Source organism: Daucus carota, chromosome 3 (genome assembly GCF_001625215.2).
Source record: "Daucus carota subsp. sativus chromosome 3, DH1 v3.0, whole genome shotgun sequence".
Classification (NCBI taxonomy): Eukaryota; Viridiplantae; Streptophyta; class Magnoliopsida; order Apiales; family Apiaceae; genus Daucus; species Daucus carota.
The window spans coordinates 64,182,565-64,208,051 of record NC_030383.2 but is presented as its reverse complement, the minus strand read 5'-3'; the positions used below and the strand labels follow the sequence as shown (position 1 = coordinate 64,208,051).

Genomic DNA, 25,487 nt, shown 5'->3' with positions numbered 1-25,487 from the left:
TAACGAGGTGTATATCTCGTAGACTCATTTCAAAATATTTTTGTGCTGGGTGTGTGTACACTTGTTTACTTATGAACAATCTACATCACAAATTGAAAACAATCAGTCTGAAAAAGCTTATACATCGACTCTTCTCGTCTTCTTCGATCAACTACTAACATTTTATGCTGTATTCTGATTTCGTATTACTTTAATCTCTTCTTTCTTCTTCGGCAACTATGTCTCCATCACATCTCCATTAATAAACTACAGCCTTTTTAACCGTACATGTAAAGATGAGTGTATTCTCGAGATATTTGGTTGCATGGGAAAGACAAGTAACAGTACCTCAGTGTTGTTTTTTATTATAGTTTCTTCTGCAAAATTAAAATTAGCAAACATATTAGGAACTACCCAAATTTAATGCATATTCATGTCAAGCAATCTAACTCGAGACAGAAAAACTCAGCTAAAAAGAAAAGTCAAAGTCAAGACAGGAGATTCACATTAACAAATTAACTATACATATCAAGATGGATGAATTTCCCAGGAAGGCAAGACATATTTTACAACACTAACCGAAAACATATTTGGTGAATGAAGTAATGAACCACGACGAGCTAAAGATTTTCATTTTGCGGAAAAGCCTGGATAAGAAACTGATAATGTGAACGGTTAAGATGCTTGCAGTGCTCTGACTCGTGCAGTAAGCTCCCGAACTTGATTTCTGAGTCGGTCCGGATTGCAGAAGAAATCAACAAAAACGCGTCTCTGAAGTGCCATTTCTTGAGAATGATGCTTTACAATCTAAATTAGGGACCAAAATGAGGCAGATGAGAATTTGGTAAATACATAGAAATGAGGCAAAATAGAATTGAACATTTCAACTACGAGAGAAATAAAGCTAACATCTGTGGTGCCCGATGATTTTTAAAAACCTTCATATTGTAATTTCTACACTATAATTCAATTCCCAAGCAATTAAGCATGCTTTCTGGATTAGATAGATCTTATTAAGGGGTCAGAGCATCATATATATATCTATTGTCAGGTTATACAGATTGATATAAAAATGAGCAACACAATTTACATTCTGGACAGTCAATGTGCCAATAAAAATAAATAATCTTAAATGTGAACGTAGAAATCACAAAGAAAGTTTTACCTCACTCTTTTTGCAATGCTCAAGTGTCACTTCCTCTACTGCAGCAGATAGTTTTGCATTTACCTTTTCCATCTCATTTAGCTCTTTCATTAAAATCTGGAAAAGATCAATTGCTACATAATCAACAAATAGGAAAGAGTGCTTATCACAGCAACTGCTGTAAAAAAAGTACAGGAAAGAAAAACAAAAACAAAGGACTACCCGAGGTGACAGATTCGGCTGTGCAGTTGTGGATGATGCAAATAGCAGTTGCTGCAGACTTTGAATAAGGGTGCATCTAGAACATTTACCCACAAAAACGAAGAAGTTTTAATAAGATAGCATCACAATTTAAAAGGAAGCAATCTAGTCAGTGGTAGTAATTGTAATTTATAATGGTTGTTCAGGAAAATAATAATCTTTTAAAATATAAATTTACTAAAGATAATTCATTACTGGAAGACTAGCAAGGATGTACAGCAAAAAAGGATGACATACAGCTCATTAATACATCGGTTTCTGTCTTCAGGAAGGGCATGTTCGAGGTCAGACTGCAAAATCATCAGGTCTGAATGAAGTCCAGATATCTGCTGGGCAATGCCGGGAGCTGATACATATGTTGATAGGCTCGCTTGAGCATCTGCGGAGACAGTATGAATTGTTAACATTACTTCTTCATATAAAAAACTAATAGGCTGGCTGAAGTACAAATCTTTACTTGAATGAATACTAAGAAGATCCCTAACACCATGCAGAAATGTATCTCGATCATCCACTGCCCCTTGTTCTTGTACATCAGATGCTGCTTGAATCAATGCCATGCATCGCCCCTGTATTATATGAATTAGCAAATAGAGGACAGAAAAGAATACATAAGTACACATTTTCTGCTACTCTATCTTATATGGAGTTTTTGTCTGACAAGACAATTACTTTGTCTAATTAAGTACTGCTACTAGAGGTGGCCAAACGGGCCGAACCGACCGAACCGGCACGCCCCGAACCGGGTTTTTAACCGCCCGAAACCGTCTAAACACGGGCCGGTTCAAAACCGACCTGAACCGATACTGAGCACGTGCCGAATACGGATTGGGAAATGGAAGACCGAACCGTAACCGGCCCGGAACCGCGAAAACCCGTGGAACCGATCTGGTTTGAACCGTAGAACCGCGGAACCGCGGTTTGAACCGCGGAACCGCGGTTTGAACAAGAAAGCTGCCTACCCCCTACTCCCTAGTCAGCGACAGCTAATCAGCAAAATGTTAATGTGTTATACTGAGACTTCAAAATTTTGTAATATAAATATAATCTTCTGCTTTCTGTTCTTTTTACATGGGTTTTAATATGTTAATTTTTGTTTTATTTCGTTAATTTAGTTAATTTTAGTTGTTGTTTAGTTAGTTTAGTTTATTTCATTTACTATATAAAAAAATTACATAATTTTATTTCGTTTTAGTTTTTAAATTTCAGTAATTTTATTTGCCAAAAAAATTAATTAATTTTGTTTCGGTTAAGTTTTTAAATTTAGGTAATTTTATTTTTAAAAATAATTTAGTTATTTTTATTTCGGTTAAGTTTTTAAATTTAGGTAATTATTTATCAGTTTACACTTTATTGATAATTAATTACATAATAACACTAAACAAAAATAATTTCCAAAACTAATATCATATAAAATTTTATTATCCAATTTTTAACATTAAAGAATTGTTAAAATTTACCTGTTATTATAAAACAAAATAAACTTAAAATTAAAAAAAAACAAAAAACAAAAAGCAAGTAACTCAATAAGTGACAGAGACACATGTTGACTGATGAACCGTGAAACCGGCCCGCCCGAACCGTACATTTTGAACTATCTTCTTCAACGGTCACCTGTGTTGCACTTGTAACCTGTGTTAATGAACCGTATAACCGAACCGTCGAACCGCAGCCCGTTATTATTCGGCTCGAACCGCCGAACCGCAAAACCCGTGCAAACCGTATACCACGGTTACGACTTTCCTTTTTCCAGCCCGGCCCGGGCACGGCACGGACCGCCAGTTTGACGGACCGGTTACGGTTCTACCGGTGACGGTTCGGAACCCGCCTGAACCGGCCCGAACCGGCACGGCCCGCCCGTTTGGCCGGCTCTAACTGCTACAAATATAGTAACAGCGCACATGCAGAGCACAGTGTACAGAGGAACAAAAGTTGCAGCATAATCTTAAAATACGCTAATATTGGTTTAGTGGTTGTTTACCACACGACCCTTTGTTGCTGACAGGTATCCTTGCAGCTCCATTTCAATTACTTTAAGAAGTGAAAACGCCCCAAGCATGGTCTTCTTTTCCAACTGACATGCTATTTTCAGAAACTGATGTCTTGCCAGCTGATTAGTCAGATGACCAATAAACTGCACAACTAAAGTAAAAATTAGGGAAAAGGTGCAAAGGTAAATTCCATGCATGTGGTGAAGTTCGGGGAACAACTAAATCTATGATATAACCTAAACAATCTACAATTTATGGTTAGAATATGTATAATGTCATTTCCAAACTGCAGTTTCTGCTGGTATTTATTAGCATTACTGAGCACGATATGAAAATATGACAAAAAGGCTATATGATGAAGCAACACAAACCGCTTTTTGCCGATTAATGTAGTATTCTTGGCGCATGACCTTCAAATCGTAATCACCTGAATGATCAGAGAGTGAAACAATAGTACCATCAGCTATTATAAATTGATAACCGCCTACTTCAAACTATAAAGAAACATTATCTTTACCTTGCAGGATATATGTGTCTTGCAGCTGAGCCAGTTCCCAACAAAGATCAGGTATTGTCTGTCAAAAGGAAGGTTCTTAAACTAACATATTATGCAAATCAATACCAAGAACTGACTGAAAACCCTATGCTGGGGTTTAAAACATGTGTAATTTTCAAAAAGTGTGTTAGTGTTGAATATAATAACCTAAAGACTACTACATCTTGGAATGATTTTGTATTATATGCAGATGAATGGGGGAGGACAACTGGGAGGCAGAGGTTATCCGCTGATAATACTAATGTGTGGGTGCATCATGTCACAGAGGATGAGGAAATTAGAGGTTCGCTATGTGTCTATTTAAAATATAAAAAGCTAATTAAACAGCTATTTACCAAATAGTTTCATACAAAACAGTTAATTCAATCCTCTAGTCAAAACTGCTACTTCAATTAGCTAGTCAAAACAGCTAATTCAATCAATCTGCTAACAACTGACCACTAATTGCCAAACAGGGCCATAATCAAAAACAAGAACAAGTTTCCAACAACTATAAAATCAAATTTGGAGGGAATAATTAACATAATAACTGCAAGTCTTAAAAAAGTAAACTCCAGGGAAACAGGTATTAATGCAGATGGATTAAAAGGCAGGGTTATATAAGAACTATATATGAAAGTGATAGTTTACAAAACTTTGTTACATGCCTAGCAGATTATGATAACATTGTCACTAGCTGGATGTACAAACCTCAGACAACAACTTTTCTTCTTTGTGATACAGGTTTGTGATTTCTCCAGACAATTCAGCATGCTTTCTCCTATTGAGTAGAAGTAATAAACAGTTATTCAATATTTATATTGATCAAATAACTTCTAAAACACACACACACACACGTATACATTAATACATATAGTTGCTAAGGTAATACAATATTACATGGCATGAGACACTTAATGATGTTACAAAGATAATGGTATCACGATTTCATGAAATGGTTCAGATACTCAAATCTATAGTTTCTAACAATCACTGAAACATTTCTTCATGCACATGATTTACAGTTGGGATGGCATAATGCCATTATCATCATTGCAGAAACATTACATAATGAATTGTGTAATGCTTGAACATTATTATTACTGCTACAACAATATATATAAGAGAATATAGATACCTAAGAGAATGAATATCAAGATGAATGTGGGCTTCATCTGATGTTACTTGAGCTTTCAAGGCTGTGAGGATAGCTTGCTGCTTGGCATTTTGAACTTGTGCTTCCACCCACTGTCTTTCACTTGTTCCAAATCTGTTTCAATATGATTAAAAAGAGTGTTACACAGTAAACCACATATAAACATATTCAATAGCACGCGGCATCCATGTTTTACTTGTGTAAACTAAGAAGTTACCATGATGGTTCTGTAATCTAAGCTTGTCTATAAAAAAAAAGTAACAGCATCACCTTTCCAACAGCTGCTTTTAAAACTCGGTATATTCTTTAATATACAATCACAACTAAAAAAAAATGGGCCTGTTTGCAATGAAGAAGCAAAAGCTTTTTCTAGCTTCTTGTCACGGATGACATTCTGCTCTTTTTGACCCATTTGTGTAAATAAGTAGAAGCACTTTTAAGAAGCTGAGAATACTAGCTTTTCTTTCACAAATTCTGCTTCTTTTGCAAACACTTTATTAACTTCTTTACTTCTCACTTCTACTCCACTTCTTTAATTTAAGCAAGAAATCACTTCTTTTAAGCTAACCCAAACGGCCCCTATATATGTCCCCGTGTTCCCCTCTAGCTGTTGCATTGTTTACTTTAAACTTATAAATAAGTGCCCGCGAAAAGGTTTAAATTATAATTTCAATTCTTCCAAGTTCCAACCCAAGTGCAAATCTAAGGATCTCTTCTATAGAAATGGACTAAATCAAAATAATACACCTTAATCTTTTTTTTATATATTATTGTCTCCAGTCCTGTATTAAACCTAAGAATCTTGCAAGAAAATCCATGCATCCTTCGTATGTAGAATATAAATTTGCATAAGGTGAAGAACCAAGGATGTTACCAACTTAAAAGGCAAAAAATGCTGAATATAATTTTCACATACATGGAGCGAAGCCTTTGCAATTCAGATACACGCTGATGATGTGATTTTTCCATATCTGCTGCATCAATTTAGTAAAACAATGCAGGTCAAATCGGATTACTTATTAAATAAACATATAGTAAGCTAGTGCAACTTGATGCCTCCAAGCAGGTCTGGATGTGTACTCTCCATGTTAGTGTTTGCCAGCAGGAATTGTTCAATGCAATCCTGCTGATTGCAGAAATATCTCTAGCTCAATGTACTCACAGAGTCACAGGAGTACAACAGATATGAACAACTTTCAGAAGAAACAGTTTCTTTTAAATTATTTGGGTTAAATATGAAAAGAATTTAGTTTTCCCATATAAGTGCGTGAGAGCATCTCCAGCAGTGTTGGATAATGTTGGTTGGCTAATTGACCTGTAAGCGAATGTGTAAAATTTGTTGAACCTGTAAGACATTTTGCTTCAATGGTGATGGTACTGAGTACTGACTATATTTTGAAAAACGGTATGTTATTATTATTTCAAGTTGTTATAAATAGAATATATTGTTTTAGTATGGTAATAGATGATGTGGAATCTTGCTACAGGTCTCTAGAGGTTGGCCAAATATAGCCAACATCGATGGGTAAAGGGTTTTTGAGGGTTGGAGATACTCTAAATATATGAAATCCTTAATATATATATATATATATATATATATATATATATATATATATAGGCTCATGATCAAATAGAAACCACTTTTAAAATAAAAACTAGAAACCAATACAAGTTAGTGATATCCTCAGTACAATTTAGTGATATTCTCTTTACGATTTAGTGATATGTGTTGCACGAATTAGTGAAAACTTGCGGAAACTGCCCAGAATTTCTGAATCTGTTCTAGTTGCCGATTCAGGTGGTGGTTGCGGTGGTGGAGATAATGGAGGTGAAGGTGGAGATGGAGGTGGTGGACATGGAAGGAGCCTTTAGCTTTGTCCGGCAGATTTTTGGCAAAGATCTGGAATTTAAATCGGCATTAAGCTAGATATACGGTATTGTAGGTGAGGAAGACCGAGGTGGAGGTGAGGACGAAGGTGGAGGTGGAGGTGGAGGTGGGGGTGGAATGGAAGGGGCGGTGGAGGCCGGAGGGGGGTTGGATTTGGTGGTGATATAAATAATGGAGGCCGACATGGAGGTGGTGGCTATGGAGGGTCGGGCGGCATGGAGGTGGAGAGAGTAGCAGAGACTTGGCGGGGGTGGTAGGGTGAAGCTGCCGGAAGTGGGGTGGAGGGTTGGTGGGTTGGAGAAGAAGAAGGAGAAAGTGGGGTTGTTTGAGAATTTAGTGATATTCTCTTAGAAATTTAGTGATAGTTTCTAGTTTCTATAATAAGGAGGTTTCTATTGGAGTAAAACTATATATATATATATATATATATATATATATATGAACAATTGGACAATTTTTTGTACGAATTTATGGAGGAAAACTTCAAATGTTAAGTGTCATGAACCCAGCTCCAATGTATGACCAAAATGAAGTTGAAGTTCACACGAATCAATTGGAACTCGGAAACACTGAAAGAAATGAAAAGATAACTGAAAAGGGGAAATTGCTGCATTCTATCACACACAAACACTCACACACAGATAGAAATCATCTTTTCAGTAAAATTGAACAGCACAAACATGAAGGTGGTTTGTTTTCCATATTATATTGCTTTATTTTTAGATATATCAGTGGGGAATAAAATGACTGTAACTGTGGAAGTGACTGCAAGAAACATTTTGTGGCATCGTAAGAAAAAAGGAATACCTTGTACTAAAGTATTTGAGATGTCATCAAGGCTCACTCTGGAACATTTAGATTTACCCTCTTCAGCCACTAACCGGAAAGGACCCTGAGTCAAGTTGGACCAAAATCAGAACTGTAAGGAAGATAGAAAAACTACTAGTACAGGAAGTTATTATGAGGAATAATACATGTGACCAACAAAATCATGGGTACATACAGAAACTACCACTAGTTCCCTGATTGACTACTTAAATAATGAATACAAAAAAAGATCGAGAGGCAATCCATACACATGTTGGCTATGTCATGCAAACAATATGTTTAAATTATGTGACAGCCCGCGGCTCACTGTAGGAACCTTCACTCTAGCAAGTATAATGTTCATCATGCTAAAGGAGTTTTAATATTTAAAAAATATTTTCACCATCTTTAAAGGCACAAACAACTTGACGAAAAATTGCAAGCACAAACCCAAAGTTCAAATTAGAAAATTTTCGATATCTGAATGTGCAGGAATGATTAAATAGGATGATATCAGAATTGTTAGCACACAATTTTCAATTCTATAGATTTGGTGAAAATTGAAAACTGCAATTTGAAAAAAGTAATTTCATCACATAAAGAGAGGACGAAAACAAGTGGTTTTCCAACAAGTCACAAGTAATATAAAAAGAGAAAAAGTTATAAAACGGTTTATATTTCAACAGCAGATTTCTAATAGTTAGAATTTGTCCAAATGTCAGCAAATAAACTCACCAGTTTTTCAATTAAGTTGCATGAATCATACGTCAAGAGTGGCAAATTAACACAAGAAACATAAGATTTTTAAAAAAAAAAACATAGGTATTTGTTGCACACACACAACTTAACCAAAATGTACAAAAAAACATTTATACACAATAGTTCAAGAGCCACCAACCGTATCTAGTTTCTTAGTAAACCATTGATTCAGCTCTTTCACATATGACGTATCCACGAGCAAGTATGGATGAAAATCAGAATAAGATAAGTATATGCCATTTTCTGCAGGAAGAATTCAAATACATCATACAGACAAAATTTAGCAGAATTGAAACAATTTATTTGAAGCGAAAACAAGAAAATGCAAATTCTAGCATTTGTCCTAAATCTTCGCTTTTACCAAAGATCTCCTAATCAAATTCTAGAACATCAACCCTATATGTGATATTAGGACATCAGCAATTATGGAGCAAGATATGTACAACTTATTAATGGCTTAATAAAAAAATCGTGTACTTCAACAGGTAGTCTTTAAGATTCCACGTCAACCATCGGAATTCAGGAAGCTGTTACTTGGCATAGAACTTTAACACTCAGATAAACCATAGTAATCAGACATTGAACTTGTATCTCTCCCAGAATTTAATATTTTGTGCTGAGCTGGCTGTTCGAGATAATGCTACTTAAGAAGAAAATTTCATGCAATCTTCCTCTGAGATTTTCACCGAGGTGAGTCATTTTTGAATCTATATGAAAATCAAGTCTAGCTATGTTACAAATTCTGAATACCCAGACTCGAACAGGCCAGTGATCTAAAATTTCTTTGCAACAAAATTCATATAATTGTAAGTATTTTAAATGCAACTCAATTCTTTTACCCGGGAGAGCACTTCAAATACGAGAGAATAAAAAGCATCATTCATTCATTTGAGAATTCATATTACTTGCAGAGCCTCACCCAAATTATGCTGAGTATCTACGCCTATTTAAAGTCATACATTTCGTACTTTACTAAGAAATATATGTACATATAGTAAAAGGCACAACTTAATTCATGAACGGAATATTTACCTTCCCCTGAATGATAGTGAGACAACTCTTGAGTTGTTGAGGCAATTCTTCCAAGAACTGCATTCATCTACAACATGAAGTATAGTATAAGGCTTGTGTAACTGTTGTCTATTATGTAAACATATCTAGAAGACTGCTAAATGAATCAAAATGCATATAAACATTGATCGCGAAAAATGCATAGCCGTATAAAGCAGCATGACTGATATGGTGAACAGCTATGAGATGTTCACTCTTAAACTTCAGAAGAAGAAAAGTCTGAACTAGGGATGACGTTCAAGTATGTCAATTTGACAGTGTTATTCTATTATTACTGATACACCTACTGACAACAGATCCAGAAATTGCTGCAATTAAAAAAGACAGAATATATGACTTCACTGGTATCCAACAAGTGTTCTAGAGTAATACCATGCATTCTCCTGTGGCGGCATTATGTGAATACTAGTATAACATAAATATGTAGAGTTATATAAGATAATACAAGCTATGAGTAAGGAAATAGGGAAGGATGCAGCTTACTTAGCTAGAACTTTTTCTTTTCGCTGTATTCTATATGATTGCAAAAGTTTAATCTAGTAAGATATGATATGTATGTATTTACTCATGCATTCCACATGTATAGTATTAATTTTATTTATATTACAATCAGTTATTAGATTAAATATGCGAAGTGGATAAAAAATTAATTAGCTACAATCTGGAGGTTTCTCTTATATTTGTGTCAGTGTTTGCTATTTAATGAATCCAGCTTAATAGCAGATATGGTCCACATGTATCCAACTTCCTAATTCCTAAGTTCCCCACTTCAATAAACAGAAATAATGGAGATACATGTTCCACATAAAATAAAAAGGATGAGTTTCCCGGACAGAAGACGGGAGAAAATTATATTTGCATATAGTATAATATGACAACATGTTACCTCCAAATTTCTTGCTGAAAGGCTGTCATCAATGTTAGTTAGTTGTCCATTTACAGTAGACGTAGCTGCCACCCGTGCCCTTCTTCCTTGTATTAAAGTTGAGGCCTGCCCAGAGAGCATATCATATTGAGATTGCAGATGCTTCAGTTGTCTCTGCAAATCCAGCGCTTCAGCTTTAAGCGCAGATGTAGCGTCCCTGTACCATACATCTCATCAATAAGTAAACCAAAGGACACAAATAAATAAGCATCTGCATTTAAGAATGCTTTAAATATATTACCTAATATCTAAAGATAGAGAGAAATACTTGTTATGCATATAAGAAAAAGTAGAGATATATTAAAAAGTGCAATTTAGACAAATAATATAGGATGTAGGAAATATGAGGCATTGCGGGTTTTGCAAAATTATAAGAAAATAAGAACTTAAGAAGGGGTTAGAGCTTGAAAATATAAGTGTGAATATGTGTAGAAAAATTGGTTTGTGATTGGGATTTTAACATTCTAAAATCTTGTAAGATATATTAAGATGGATGAAGATGCCATGGTGGAACTAGATTATTTTACAGACTAGCCAACAGTATACTGAAATAAGTGACAAGTGTATGGAGTAAATATCTGCTAAATGTATCTTCGAAAGCTCCTTGAAAGAGTCGTAACTCCTATACAAAGGTATCAAATTAGAGATATTAGTCATTAGTGTATACAGTGAATCTAGGTTACATGAATTAAAGAACATATTGTGCAACTTGTAACATACAACAAGAAAAGAAAGGCTGATTCTAAGGGGCGCACATCATCCACTGAAAGATTTAAAGGGAAATAGAGTCTACATAAATATACCGCTCTTGCAGCGAGACTTCATTAGTTTGAGTTCTGATTTCATCAAAAGTAGCTATTGGTTTGAACTATTCCGATTAAATGCACTCTGTTGTATCTCCTGAACTTATATGAACAGGCAGAACAAGACAAGTTGATAAGAGTGACCAGTTACCTTATGTCTTTCACACCTTCTTCAGCTCCGAAAACAGCCTCCTGATTGTCTCTCCTTGTCGAAAAGGCTGCAATGCTTTCATAAGCAAAATCTAGGTCTTCCCCCTGTTATGTAAATACATCCAAAAATGAGAAAAACTTCTTCCTAACTGAAATTAATTGTAAAAAGTAATGAGCAAATAAAGAAGGGAATAACTATTCTAAATGAAGGAACTGGATATGAGATTGCTTCTTATCACCAGATGTACAGAAGAATGGATTCCACTACATGACACGCAATTCAGATGGTCAAGCCTAAATCCTAATGCGAGGCCCACCGCCTAAATCAGATTCAGGAGCGAGAAAGATCGAATTTGGCCAAAATTTATTTCAAGTCTGACTATGATATATATAGATATAAGGTATCATAGTATCAGATACTTATATTTACTAAATCTAAAGTGGAACAAGGACTGAAGGATACATTATCTCACATGGAAAATGCAGGGTTATCATAAATACTCCCGATAAGGGAAAGATATTTAGAAGATGTATGGATTTTGACATAATGCTTACAAGCTGCTTCATGCACAGACTAATCCTAATTTCTGTAACATTCAACAATTTTTCCACGAATATATTCTCCCAAGTCATATGAGCATCCAAACTCAGTAGAAATGTGAGGAGATTTCATGTGTATGTGTGTTTTTAAGAGGGGAGGGGGGAGCCAATTGATAATACCTCCAGCATTTTCCCTTGTTGTAAAAATTGCTCATATCTGAAAGCAAAGAGAAGAAATGTATTAAGTATCAGAAAGGCAATCACTTAACGGCTAAGCAATGAATTCTAACAAACTCATATGCACAATGAGAAAAAGTAAATGAAAATAAATACAGAAAACTCAGTGCACAATAGGCAATGACTAGATGCTTGTTCATGACATGAAAAGGTAACTACTATCAACTATTAAGCTATTGCAACTCTGATTGTATATAATCTTCCTACCACACGAAAACATAATTAAATTTACTATATATGTACTCCCACCCCCAATATAATTAAATTTTCATTGCATATCTAGTAGCTCAGGCAACCAAAACACAATTTCACAATGCACATTGTTGCATAAGCCCCTTTCTATATGTGCAGGTACAATACAGTACAACAGAAACCAAAGCACACCACATTGACCATCACTCACTCAAGATTCCATTTTTAGCACATTTTAAACCCCAAACCTAATCCGCCCTCAAACCACAACTCGAAAAAACAATCACCAATCAAACCTCACAAATCGAACAAACCAAACAAAACCCAATTCACAAATCCACAAAAAACAAACACCAAGATCAAAGAATAGAGGAGAAAGCTTACTGATTGAGCTCAGAAGGGGAAAGAACATTAGAAGGGCGAAGACTAGAGCAAAGCCAATCAAGAATTGGACGAGCTTCATCATACTGAAAAGGCCATTCAAGACTATCTGGGTCAACTACACCTCCTTTTGAGTCTTCTTGGTAGCCCAGTTCACTCAACAATCTACACAATCTAGCTCCACTCATCTTTTCTTCTTGCTCACTTAAAGACTACACCTTTCTTTAACTACCCAGATCCAAATTATCATCACTTTTCGGATCAAAGCCCTCTCTCTCTCTCTCTCCACCTCTCTCTCTCTCTCTCTCGCTCTCTCTCGCTCTCTCTCGATGTAGGGGGTAATTTTTGGCGCCGGCCGGGTTTTCTAATTTCTTGCTTAAAGTTTTGATTTTTGTATGTTGCTGTCGTCTATCCCCCTCTCTCTCTTTATGTTATTTTACTTTTAATTAATTTGATATCAATGAAATCATGAAAATTCAGTCAAAAAAAATGAAATCATGAAAAGAAAGCATGTGCATAAAAATAAAAAATTGATGTATTAAAAAAATGTGAACTGATATCACACTAAATATTATTTATATATTAATACTGTTTTTAATCATTAATATAATATATAAAAACATCTTGTCTCTGTTAATAATTTTCTTAATGTTATCAATATTTCGGTTACTCGGATCTGTCACATAATCTCGATAAATGCATATTTTTGTTAAATACATATTATTTTTCCCAATCTCTAAGTGAATAAAATTTTTTGAGTCCGAATGCACACCTGCACATCAAAATTTAAAACACCATGTTGAATGCATTCTTGATGCACAACAAGGAGGGACCATAGAAAACAAGTCTAGAAACACATATATTTTCATTAGTTCTTACAACTTACAACCAGTACATCTTGTTTACAATCATCAGCAAAGAGGAAACAACTGAGGACGAAAGAAGACTAGAGAATCATAACAAGCTTCAACTAGTCTCCCATTCAACGACATTGCTGCAATTATTTTCTTAAACATCTGCGACGAATACACCACTCTCAGTTGCACTACTCGTCGTGCTCCAAACCAAAACCCGCGCTTATTCCCCAGTCTAATGCTGCCTATTCTTCGCCTCCTCACTCTTCGACGTAGTGGATACCATCCAACCACCACATTGGTGTTGGAAAGCAGAGAGACTGTCAGAATATTGTTCTTTACCATTGTAACACTTGCTACCACTGTTTGTGTTTTTGCTTATGCTTAGCTCTTGAATAATACTCTTTATATAATGTTCATCTCGAATCAGCTGTGGCGCTAATGATGACATTCATTATAACATCAATGATAGTTATGATTATTAAGAATCAAAATTTTCCTTTATGCATCTTTAGAGTTGTGAGGATCATGATCAATAAGATTGCTTTAGTCTTTTCATTAGTACTGTGTATAATTGAGGCTTTTAATAATCAGGCATAAATTATAAACTGGGGCATTTCATGAGGACCACATATTTTATCAGTACATATAATCTGAATCCTTTATTTCACGCCTTAATTTAGAGGAGTACGATTCAAGATACATATCTCGAATACTGATATAACGCCGTTATATTCTGAAAGCACAAGTGCATTAACCTATTATAATCCATTCTTTTGTCTACAGAAACGCATAGCTAATATTAGAACGAATTTCATAGCTTACTATATCTTTAGCTTCTCTCTGAGTGTCTGATTGCAGAACTCATTTGTGAATCGACAAAAACTATACTTAATTGCATGAATCAACATTTCTTGTAGAAACAGATTACAGAATCAGTCAATAGATATGAAGGTATATCAGAAGTTTCAATGTATGAATAAGTTTTTCTTTGATTTTATGAGCTAATAAAATTTATATCTATGCTTTGCTAACACAAAAAATTGTTTCTTTGAAGAGTAAAGAAAGATCACATGGTTCTATTAGTTGAATTGTAAAGAAAGATAGATCATATTCATGTTATGTAAAAGTTCATGACAACACACTTACTGTGACGGAGGGCATCAGGCAAAAGCCAAAGAAGAGGTACACAAATTCATGAAAATAAATAGTCTGGCAATAACGTATGCCTAATTAAGCAACTAAATCAGTTAAGGTGTGTAGAAGTTAGAACCGCTACAGCATAGACATCAACAGTAATATCAAAGCAAGCTGCGAAATGAGTGTGCCAGTGACTGAGTATGTTCATTATCAGAAAAATGCCTTGATATTGATCCAAACAGTTTAATTAAAACCCAAGTACAATGCAACTGCTAATCAGTGTTATGCAAATTCAAATCAGGGGCAGATACATTAATCCAAACAGTTTAATCAAAACCAGGGTACATTGCAACTGCTTATCAGTGTTATGTAAATTCAAACCAGGGGAAGATTCCACGTACATGTCAAAACCTTAGACATATTCATGTGTGGTGTTTTTATTTCTTTGAATTTATTACCCCTTGAAGTGTTATTAATGTAAAAAAAATCTCAAGAGTTATATGACCTGTTGAAGTGTCAATTTTTCTTCAAAATCTCTATATTTTGTATTTAAGTTATGTCATGGAGATTTTTCAGTTAAGAATTTATCATGATTAAAGACACTAGGTACTTGAAACTAATCCAAAGAATACCATGACAACTGAAACAACAACTGTCATGACTTCTTGTGTTTGTAAATATGTCATCAAGTTAAAATTTAAAGAAATAAAAACACCACACAAAGCTTTCCTGGACTGTTCAACAGTAAAGTTTGAATTATTGTTCTTGGCCAAAAATTGTAAAAACATTTAATCAAAGAGAACAATAAAATTTTGTTTGGTGGACCATATGAAACGGGTACCTCTCCTAGTTAATAGTAAAAGACACTGTGAGTCTGCCACCTTTTGCAAATACTGGATTTTTAATAAAAACATCCATGTGACTCATTGGTGACTTATATACATAAAATCTGGGACCATTTCTCCATCTGCAACTTGCAATTCTAAATTTCCATGCCCAGAAATTAAATTTCGGACCTTTTCTTCTGTTTTTTTCTACTTTCTTGCAATTTAAATTTGGCTCGACAGGAAAAATAAAGTACAGTGTTCACTAGGTGAACACCAGGTCCCCAGACAACATTCTTACTGAGCAATGCTTCAACTTTGCTCTTTTCCAATGCCATTCATTCCTCATATGGCATTTGCAAACTGATGTAACTGTTAGTTTCTAGAAATTTAGTCACATTCTATTCGGAACTTGCAGTAAATGGTACTTTTTTCACTGAACATAGCAGGAAAACAATGTTTTTTTATAGCAGATGAAGAAAAGGATACAAATTCATAAACTCTCCGGACCAAAATTTTCATACATTTCAGAATGTTAATACAATCCAAGTTGACGGAAAGATTTAGTACTTCAGCTAACCTTAGACATAGACAAATAGACAAGACATTTTTTCCGGATTCTGGCTGGTCGAAATTTCTCAACTAAACTTACATTCCACAAGCACAATGCCGCAGACAAATGATGATTACCGATGGCAAATACATTTGTAATGATATGCGCTGTTCATAGGGTCGTTGCCTTCCACTGGAACTTGCTCAGCTCTGCACCTGAACTTGCATCCTCTGCATTCATTGTAAGTGCAAGTAGGAGCTACTGAGCCAATCATCAACCTTCTTGCATTGCTGCGAATCCACTCTTTGTCATGAACCTAAAAATTTGATAAAGAAAGACAACAATGAATTTCTGAAGATTCCAATGAGACAATTCAAGCGTTGAGTACAAAGACAGAGGAAAAAATGACAAAGCACACTCTGATAAGATAAGGTTTATGCAGGCCTTAAACTTCAAGAGAAAAGCTACGCAATTGCACTCACCTGCAAGTCATTTTCCGGTGCTACTGAACCACGAAGAACACGTTGAGGACTGGCCCCTGGAACGAAAAATTGAAACATTTCAGATGACGGACTCAAACAACATAAATACATATAGTGTTAGGCCGTCTTAAATTTGGCGTTTCCTTGAAAATAAGGATAAGATGAAAAGATAAGAAGTTCACAGGAAGGCTAGGACAATCAACATCCCACACGCTCAACAAAATTTAAGGAAAAAATGGTTCATAAATAGCAATTGAGACAAGTTGAAATAGACAGAGATTTCATTTCTAGTGCAATTCAATGCACAAATGAAACAAAAATCTCAGCTTATATGCAGTCTGAGAGAGTGCCGTATGCAGGAGGGAAGCTCGGAACTAGTTGCACATGGTCTAGTTCTAATCACACACACACACAAACACACACACAATTAAATTAAGACCTTGCGAAAGTTGTGCAGACCACATTAAGATGAAGCACAGCAAGACTAAGTGGAGAAGTTTAAGGTTGGCCATTCTTAGCCTTTGGTATTGAGATGAGATAAGTGTGCAGGATAAAAATTGACCCTTTCTACAGAATGTAAGTGATAAAGAGGAAGATAAAATCAAGTGCTATTGGTCTAGTAGTGACCATATATAAGAGATAGATTCACCAGTTTCTGAGACACCCACATATCAGACAATTTCAGACTTGAGCTTTGCTCCATCAAGTCAAGTACATAACTACCCTTCACACAAATACTAATTTGGTTTGTGAAATATGGCTTGTGAGATGATTTGAAAGGATGGTTTAGGGATTTTTGTTTATAAAATTTTGTTTGCATGTTCTCAACTTGGCTTAGATTCTCATCCCCCACCAGCAAACTGGTAGAGAGTCTCAGAATAATAGGGAAAACATGAAAAGCTCGCTCACAGATTTTTCTACTATTATATGATTAAAAGAGCCCTTTTATAATTCACTAGCATATCCAATAAAGAATGCTGGCAATCAAACTCGGGAAGTGTTTCTCAATATATTATTAATTTGTCCCTGGTTTCTTTTTATTAAAATAAATGAGTATCGAACATGAGTACAAGATAGGACACTGGTTCCGGTTCCGGTTTTGATTAGAGTTTCGAATTCTGAGACCCAGCTGTGGACATTTTTGTAACGTGAACACTCAACAGACAGGAGCTTTTAGTACTGTGTTGTTCTTATTGTCTTAAAATCAGTGGTGGAATTGATAAGAAACAAGAGAAATTATAAGGTTTGGTTGGTTATAATAAAAACATTTGTCATATGTCAATTACACTTTCTTCTTTCTTGCTCTGTACATTCAAATTAAACTAATGTGAAGCGAGAGATATGTCTATGTAAGATTGTACCTGCAATGTGATGTGATGGTCACCGTTGTTTTCATGGATCTTTCGCTGCTCTTGACTGCCAAGTTGTTTTCAAAATTAGCAATTAATTTTTATGTTAAATTAATTACGTGAAGAAGAAAGTGGACCATTCATATTTGGTGAAACATTCTTTGCGATACGCACGAATTGGAAGGCCCGTTTCCATTCGGACAGTACTCTGTTTTTAAAAAAAAATTCAAGATTTGATGACATTTCCGTATTAATAATATAATTATAATTTTATATTAAAATATGTCTTAAAATGGATTTGGAGTGTCATCCTCTTTTCCGATATGAGTTACAAAAAGTTGAGGAAAAATTATGATGGCTTTCTCCGGGTGCAAAATAGTATTGTTCGTCGTACAAAAAAGAGTTAGGCAATCTGGCATATGAATTATTGGTGGCATGCACCAAAAGGAGAAGCCTTTGTACTTAAAAACTGGAAGTGAAAATGAAAAGAGAGAAGGCTTAATTATGAGCTAGGACCCCTCTTTTTAATTTAGCTGATTAAAGATTTAAAATTATTAGACAAAATAGTAGATGACATGGATACTTGATTTGTGATTGTAAGTTGGGGATTGATGTTTGATAGAGGTCATCATCTAATTAGTTGCTCATAACATCAATATTTCTTCATGCGACTCCTTACCAACGTTTAAAACAAACGTAGTATCCCCGCTTTACATCAAGGGCCCCCATCAACCACCCACCATTACAATTTACAACCTTATTATTTAAAAAATTAATTATTTTTATTATTATATTTTTATAACTAATAAATCATTTATATTTAAAATTAATCAAATAAACAATTTAATATATACATCATTTTTATTTTTAGATTTACCCGAACAATATGTTGAGTATAATATAATGCAGTATTTGACATATGTAACTTGGATACAAAAAGTTACTAGTGTACACCATGAAGCAGGAAGATGTCATTTAAAGTTTGTTAAGAAAAATAATAGGAAAATTTGAATAAAAATACCAATACGAATTATTGCATGGAGAATGAAACAGTATAAGAAATTTGAATTCTAATATCTACATTTGACAGTAGATGCCGTATGATCAATAATCTAAAATTCCAACAAAAATAGAGTATAGCATTACGAAGACTGCAACTTTCGTACTCACGAACTCTAAACTGCGACTGCCACTATTGCTGCTATGCTTCGCAATGTCACCATTAACATCACCGCTTGTAGCATAATTAATCGTCTTAGCATGATCTAGCAGCTGCAGCTTGCCCTTAGCATTCAAATTCGCATCCTCCAGGTCATGCTTCCCCGGTGTTTCACCGTCCACGACGGAGCCACCGGCCTGCCACAGCTGATTCACCGCCTTCGTATTCTCTGGTAATGCCAGTGTAGCAAATATTCTCATGATTCCATTAGAATAATCAGCGGACAAATTCGAGACATTGAATAAAATGTCCGACTCAACGACTGTTTCGTAGGAGCTGATATTGTAGGTCTTGACAGACATTGTTCCATCGGATCGTCTAAATGCGATCAAAGCCTGAGCCCCGATCATTCCAGCAGCGGAGGGGTTGATGGCCCATGAGGTCCAGCCACTAGGCGTTGTTGACGAGAGGAATGCAATGGAAAGGAATGAGTTCGAGGTCTCGTAAGACCAGTGGAGGTAGGAGTTTAGGGTAGGGAGATCGATGCAATTTTTGTAGAGGAAGTGATTGTTTGTCAGGTTTTGTGAAGTGCAGATGAGAGAATGCGAGAATGGAAATGAAATTTGGACTAAAAGAATCGAGTAGCGGAGAAATTGAAGAAATGCCATATGTTTATTTTGTTTCAAGGGAGAAAAGAGAGCACAAAGGGGTGGGAATTATGAGAAATGATGAGATTGTTGGGTGTAATATGGGAAGATTGCACGTATACAATGTGAAAACTGGATTTAGAAGCATGTATTCAGACTATAATTAAACACGGTGGTTGCATCTTGCATGGACGTATAACCAATGTTTCATGCATGGACAACGAGGGATCGTGATTTTGAAATAACCGAACTAAAATCATAGCCCTCTAAATTGGGAGCTCGGCTAAGACCGGAAAACATAGTTCATCAAATTTCTACTAAATTTTTTGGATTTTGAAGAAAATTATGTTGATTTTTGAAGTCCTCATATGAACTTCAAACTTGACCCTCAGCTGCGTTCAGATTGTGCTTCAAGCACATCGATTGTAAGGCCCAAAAATGAACTACAGTGAGTCCTGTCTCGGGCACTAATATGAATTTTACAGTAGTCGGCCCAAATAATCTGGGTAATGATATAACCGTAGTCCTGATTTTAGCTTTCATTATCACAATAATTATCATTATTGTTCGGAGTATCATGATCCGGAAAAATATTCTCCAAATTCATTTATTAACGCTAAAACGTGCAGCGTTTTGGATATATATCAAAAACGCTATATTTTCTAGCATTTATTAGAGTTAAAAAAACAGAACGCTACTTCGTGTAGCGTTCTGCTGGGATTAAAGAAAAACAACGCTCCTTCGTGTCGTATTTTATTGAGTTAAAAGAACAAAACACTACAATTGTCGACACAAACTAATTTTTTTCATAAAATTGAAAACGCTAGATTATTTTAATGTTACTGACTAGTATATGACGTCATTTTTCTAGTTATTTTGAACATTATCATCGTGCTTTGTGAGAAGTAGGCTTTTTTCGATTTTTATAGGGATGGTTTGCTTCAGAGGATTGTAAACTTATATTTGACGTTTAGTTACGGACAATGTTGTAAAAAATGTAAATCGAACTTACTCGGTAAAGTCACGGAACATGAATTTAGAATTTATTGCAATTAATGGAATTGATTGGTGATTAATCGGCATTTAATCAGTTCGGTGAGTTACGGAACATGGATTAGTCGGTGATTAATCGTGATTAATCACTGATTTTTGGAACAAACGATACAGAAAGCAAAATTTATATCAATTTTATCTATTTATTTATTCGAGTTATCAGCATTTAACGAATATCAAGTTGAATTGAAGATCTCTAGCCAAATTGCAGATGCAAGTATTTTGATTTCTGATTTATTATTTTTTTTTTTTGCCGAAATGATTACTACTACTTGCATAAAAATTCCAAAAACCACTAAATTTGGAGGGGACTACATACGTTTGATATGAGCATCCAAAGAACGAAAACAGAGTTAGTTGAAATGTAACAAGTAGATTTCGCGTACACATCTGATATCATACCACCACTTCCCGTCCTAAGCCGACCACAAAATTCCTTACGTGAATAGGTCATGCTTTCTAGAACCCTCATTATTTTATGACCAGACTCAAAGTTTAAGCTCTTGTTTTACCCATTCAGGTGGAAATCCACAAACAAGACGCTAAGTAACACCAAACCGATTCATTCATTCCGTAATTTGTGGAAAACTTGGAAGCTTGGAATTTAGAGGTGTGTGAAAATAATTAAAGATCTGGACCACAATTTGTGATTTAAATATAAAACAGAGATTTAATACCAAAAAGCATTGCTATATTTCACAAAAACCCAATATAATCTTCTCTCTCAGAATAACATTTCCATCAAACACCAGTGCCGGAAGAAACCAATATCAAATTCAATTAAACATTAAATTTTACCGAGCACAATTAGATAACATGTAATTAAAAATTCACCCCATGTTGTTTCAGGTCATGAGTTCGACTTTATTAGGTTATAAAAAAATATCACGTAAAAATTAGAATGCTGTTATACAACTAGAATTTAATAATTTTATTTTTAAACACACAACGTCAAATAGCTAATCATTACTCCCTCCGTCCCATTTTAATTGACACTTATTCCTTTTTGGGACGTCCCAAAAAGAATGAACCTATTACACTTACTATTTTTGAACACTACTTTTCACTATTACACCCACTACTTCTTCCATTATCTCTATTCTATAATAATATAAACACTATTACACCCACTACTTTCCTCCACTATCTCAAATCTATTATTAAAATTTTGATGGGTCCCATCACTTTACCAACTTTTCAACCATTTTAATTTCTTTTACTACCTTTTTCTTAATCTCCGTGAAAGTCAAAGCATGTCAATCTTTTTGGGACGGAGGGAGTATAAAATATGAATCCCAACTTAACAGAAAATGCAGTTAAAATGACTTTATGTCAAAATATATTTCTTTCAACCTGACCGCTCAAACATTGAACAGGCCCGTGAATTTTACTTTGCATTTGCCTACGTCATTGCTTACGAACACTATTTTTCACATTAAACAAAACAAACAAACAAACAACATGAAATCTGTATGCACGTATTTCAACAGATACTATCACACATGATGTATTGATTTACGTAATATTAGTATTATTAAAATTAACAAATCTACATCTCTTCACGTAGATTCGTAGATACATTTTCCGCTTGTTAAAATAAGAAAAAGGGGCCTCCTCTCAGACTTCACCTACTTTTTCCATATACTTTAATTAAATTAAATGCTCAAAATATAAATTAAAAAACCAAAAAATGGTTAGATTCGTTAGGAAGCTCATTCTTGAACTCACCAAACTCTTTTTCCTTCTCCCCATCAACTTTAAACACTCCCCGGACAAATAATTCCACATCAATTCCATTATTTCCATCCATGTCCTTAGGCTTAACACATGGCTCCACTGGAATAAAAGGTGGTCTCGTAACGTCCAGGACAAGACTCCAATCAACTCCCACGAAAAATTCGTGAGCCTTGATTTTTTGAATCGAGATCCTCTGTTTCGGGTCCTTTTCGAGCAATTTCCCGATCAAATCTCTCAACGGTGTCATTTCACCGACTAAGTCCGGAGATTTTGCTAAAATACGATAATACGTTTCCTTTCGATTTATTCCCTTGAACGGAGTCGAACCGTACAACATTTCATATAGCATCACTCCCAAGCACCACGAGTCCACCGCGAAATCGTGGCCCTTGCCTTGGATCATTTCGGGCGGCATGTACTCATCCGTTCCGACAAATGATTTTGATTTCGAAACCGTCGAGTCTGACTCGACGGTTTCATTCGATTCCATTGTGTTATCGGGTGAAACACCTGAGTTTGAACGTCGTTTGTAGAATGATTTCTTCTTTTTGACATTTGTTTTCTGTACTAAGTTGACTCGAGGCTCCTGAGGCTTGGCGGAGAGCTTAGTTGAGAGATCGAAATCGACAAGCATTAAGTGGCCGTTTTCTTGGATCATCACGTTGTCCGGCTTTAAATCTCTGTAAACGATGCCTAATCCGTGGAGATACTCCAATGCCAGTACCAATTCAGCCGCGTAGAATCTGATAACACAAAACAGCAAATAAATTAAAAACAAATATGAGTTTGATTTAAAATAAGACTGAACTATGACATACTCCCTCCGTCTCATGACTAGGATAGAATTATATTTTACAAGAACGATAAAGTACAGTGAAATGAAAATGTATAGAATTGAATGGGATAGAGGAAGTACCTGATAACATCATCGGAGAACATTTTTTCGGACAATTTCATTCGAAGAGAATGCAGATCACCTCCGGGACAATAATCAATAGCATATCCAAGGATGTTCTCAGTCCACAAGACTCCGCGGAGTTTAGGCAATAACGGATGTCGCAGGCGCCTCAAAACCTCCTGTTCGAAACAAACACGCTTGTACTCGCTGCCATCCCCGTTCCTCCTCTTCTCAATCGAAGATCTGGAGACAACTTTGAGCGCAAACAGCTCCTGGCTAGCTGATTTGGTCTGGACTAAAAACACCACGCCTTTGCCGCCTCGGCCGAGCACCGAGAGCGCCTTCAAGTCGTTGAGGTGCAGAGTTTGAATTTCTTCGCCATGTGGTTCATCTTCTTGTGTCATGCTGGAAATGATGCGAGAAATAGTTTGTTGAGCTATGTGATGGCTGTGTGTTGTGGTTTATATAACAAGTGTTTTGAGTGTTGGCCAAACAAATTGGGAGGCACGCGTTTATTGACTCACCTTTTTTAAGTAGTGTAGTTGTATTCTCTCGTGAAGTAAATGGGGGAATGTACTGTGTGTTGCCAAAATGTGCGGGATTTTAGATCCCTTCCACGAACCTGGATATCTTATTCTATTTTCTTTTCCTTAGCCTGCTCTACTTTTACTAGAAAATAATATATATAAGATTTTATAGAAGACGTTGTTTCATTTGAAACTGCTACTAATTAATTCTGCAGGCAATTACTAGAAATTCAACGCGGAATTCTAAAATTGTATTTCGAATCAAAAAATCAAAACTTTAGAAAGATCTAGCAGAGATGACTTGGCAAAATTGAAATTTTTTGTTGATACGATTAATGTTCATAGTAGAAAAGCTTGTATTATTTGCTGTTTTCATCAGTTAATTACTGTAGAATATTACACTTTTTATGCGAATTATTTTTAATCAATTTAGAATTCTTTTCCAATTTAGCAAAATTTTGCCTTAATAGTTAATACGGGTATATTCAAGAATAACGGTGTCTTCCATGTATACCCGACAATTTGGCACGTAACACGCTAAGACGAAACGAAATAAATGGATATAGGTTTTGATTTTTGATACACGAAACACAAATATACACGAACACGAAATTACACGATAGCGGCTGCACCCGAACGGTAGCGGCTGCGGATTCCTACGCTAAAAAAAAAAAATAAAAAAATTATACAATAGATTTCGTGTCGGACATGGGTTTTCATTTTGGATACACGAAATACACGAAAGATACGAAGTATTTGTAAAATATAAATAGAAAATACATATAAATAATAATTATTATAATATTTAATATATTATACTATTATTTTAAATAATTATCCAAGAGACGCATCGGCGACACGATAATTGAGGTACTTTCGAACATTTTTTAGGGCTTTGTACCCAAGCTCATGTAAGCCTATTCTCATTAGTCCTTACTGGGTTAAATGAATCCAATAATCATCAACAGGCCTGACCCAAACAAAAAGCATGTGGGCTGGTAAGTCGAGTCAAAGAATGAAAATGTGAAACCCCAGCCGTGAGCTCTAAGAAGATTTGTCGCCAATGAATTGCTGATGACTATTAGCCTGCCGATCCAGAACCTTCCACTCCAACCCACCACGTCCGCGAACATGCTGTTTTCCACATTTTCCTCCTTAAAATATTATTTTTGCACGTTCTAATAATTTATAACAAGATATTCGTTTAATTCTACGTCTCAGTCCTAATTAAAATATTTTTCATCGATAATATATATTATTTAAAATAATAATAACAAAAAAATTTAAACTGGAATCAAAATTATTCTATAAGTTAATACATTTTTCATCAAAAAATTATTTGGAACTGTAACATATTTTATTACCCTTGGTGCCCATGTTATTTTAAATTCATGTTTGTCAACAAATTTTATTTTGTTGAAAAAATTACACGGTATTTGAAAAAT

At 35.2% G+C, this 25,487-nt stretch overlaps 4 protein-coding genes across 5 annotated transcripts; all 4 read right to left on the bottom strand.

Annotated features, from left to right (window-relative positions):
• Positions 1-449: 449 nt before the first annotated feature.
• Positions 450-13,219, bottom strand: LOC108215258 (AUGMIN subunit 3). Of its 2 annotated transcripts, none has more exons than XM_017387674.2 (18): positions 12,823-13,219; positions 12,190-12,226; positions 11,471-11,574; positions 10,478-10,673; positions 9,553-9,619; positions 8,660-8,763; positions 7,762-7,846; positions 5,983-6,040; positions 5,049-5,180; positions 4,622-4,691; positions 3,893-3,950; positions 3,747-3,802; positions 3,366-3,518; positions 1,842-1,953; positions 1,622-1,763; positions 1,346-1,421; positions 1,145-1,240; positions 450-786 (listed from the first exon to the last, which is right to left on the bottom strand). In XM_017387674.2, the coding sequence occupies exons 1-18, from the start codon at positions 13,005-13,007 to the stop codon at positions 655-657; spliced, it is 1,863 nt and encodes a 620-aa protein (XP_017243163.1). In that variant the 5' UTR covers positions 13,008-13,219; the 3' UTR covers positions 450-654. The 2 variants fall into 2 exon arrangements, with proteins under 2 accessions (XP_017243163.1, XP_017243164.1); XM_017387675.2 differs by having other exon boundaries at positions 5,983-6,037.
• Positions 13,220-16,086: 2,867 nt separating this feature from the next.
• Positions 16,087-17,310, bottom strand: LOC108213240 (EPIDERMAL PATTERNING FACTOR-like protein 9). The gene is made up of 3 exons (XM_017385010.2): positions 17,112-17,310; positions 16,673-16,728; positions 16,087-16,506 (listed from the first exon to the last, which is right to left on the bottom strand). Exons 1-3 carry the CDS (start codon positions 17,182-17,184, stop codon positions 16,324-16,326), a joined length of 312 nt encoding a protein of 103 aa, XP_017240499.1. The 5' UTR covers positions 17,185-17,310; the 3' UTR covers positions 16,087-16,323.
• A 1,815-nt stretch (positions 17,311-19,125) lies between these two features.
• Positions 19,126-19,848, bottom strand: LOC108212986 (auxin-induced in root cultures protein 12-like). Its single transcript, XM_017384702.2, has one exon. The coding sequence runs from the start codon at positions 19,846-19,848 to the stop codon at positions 19,126-19,128; it is 723 nt and encodes a 240-aa protein (XP_017240191.1).
• A 2,511-nt stretch (positions 19,849-22,359) lies between these two features.
• Positions 22,360-24,038, bottom strand: LOC108211586 (serine/threonine-protein kinase OXI1). The gene is made up of 2 exons (XM_017383224.2): positions 23,534-24,038; positions 22,360-23,360 (listed from the first exon to the last, which is right to left on the bottom strand). The coding sequence occupies exons 1-2, from the start codon at positions 23,917-23,919 to the stop codon at positions 22,556-22,558; spliced, it is 1,191 nt and encodes a 396-aa protein (XP_017238713.1). The 5' UTR covers positions 23,920-24,038; the 3' UTR covers positions 22,360-22,555.
• Positions 24,039-25,487: the final 1,449 nt, after the last annotated feature.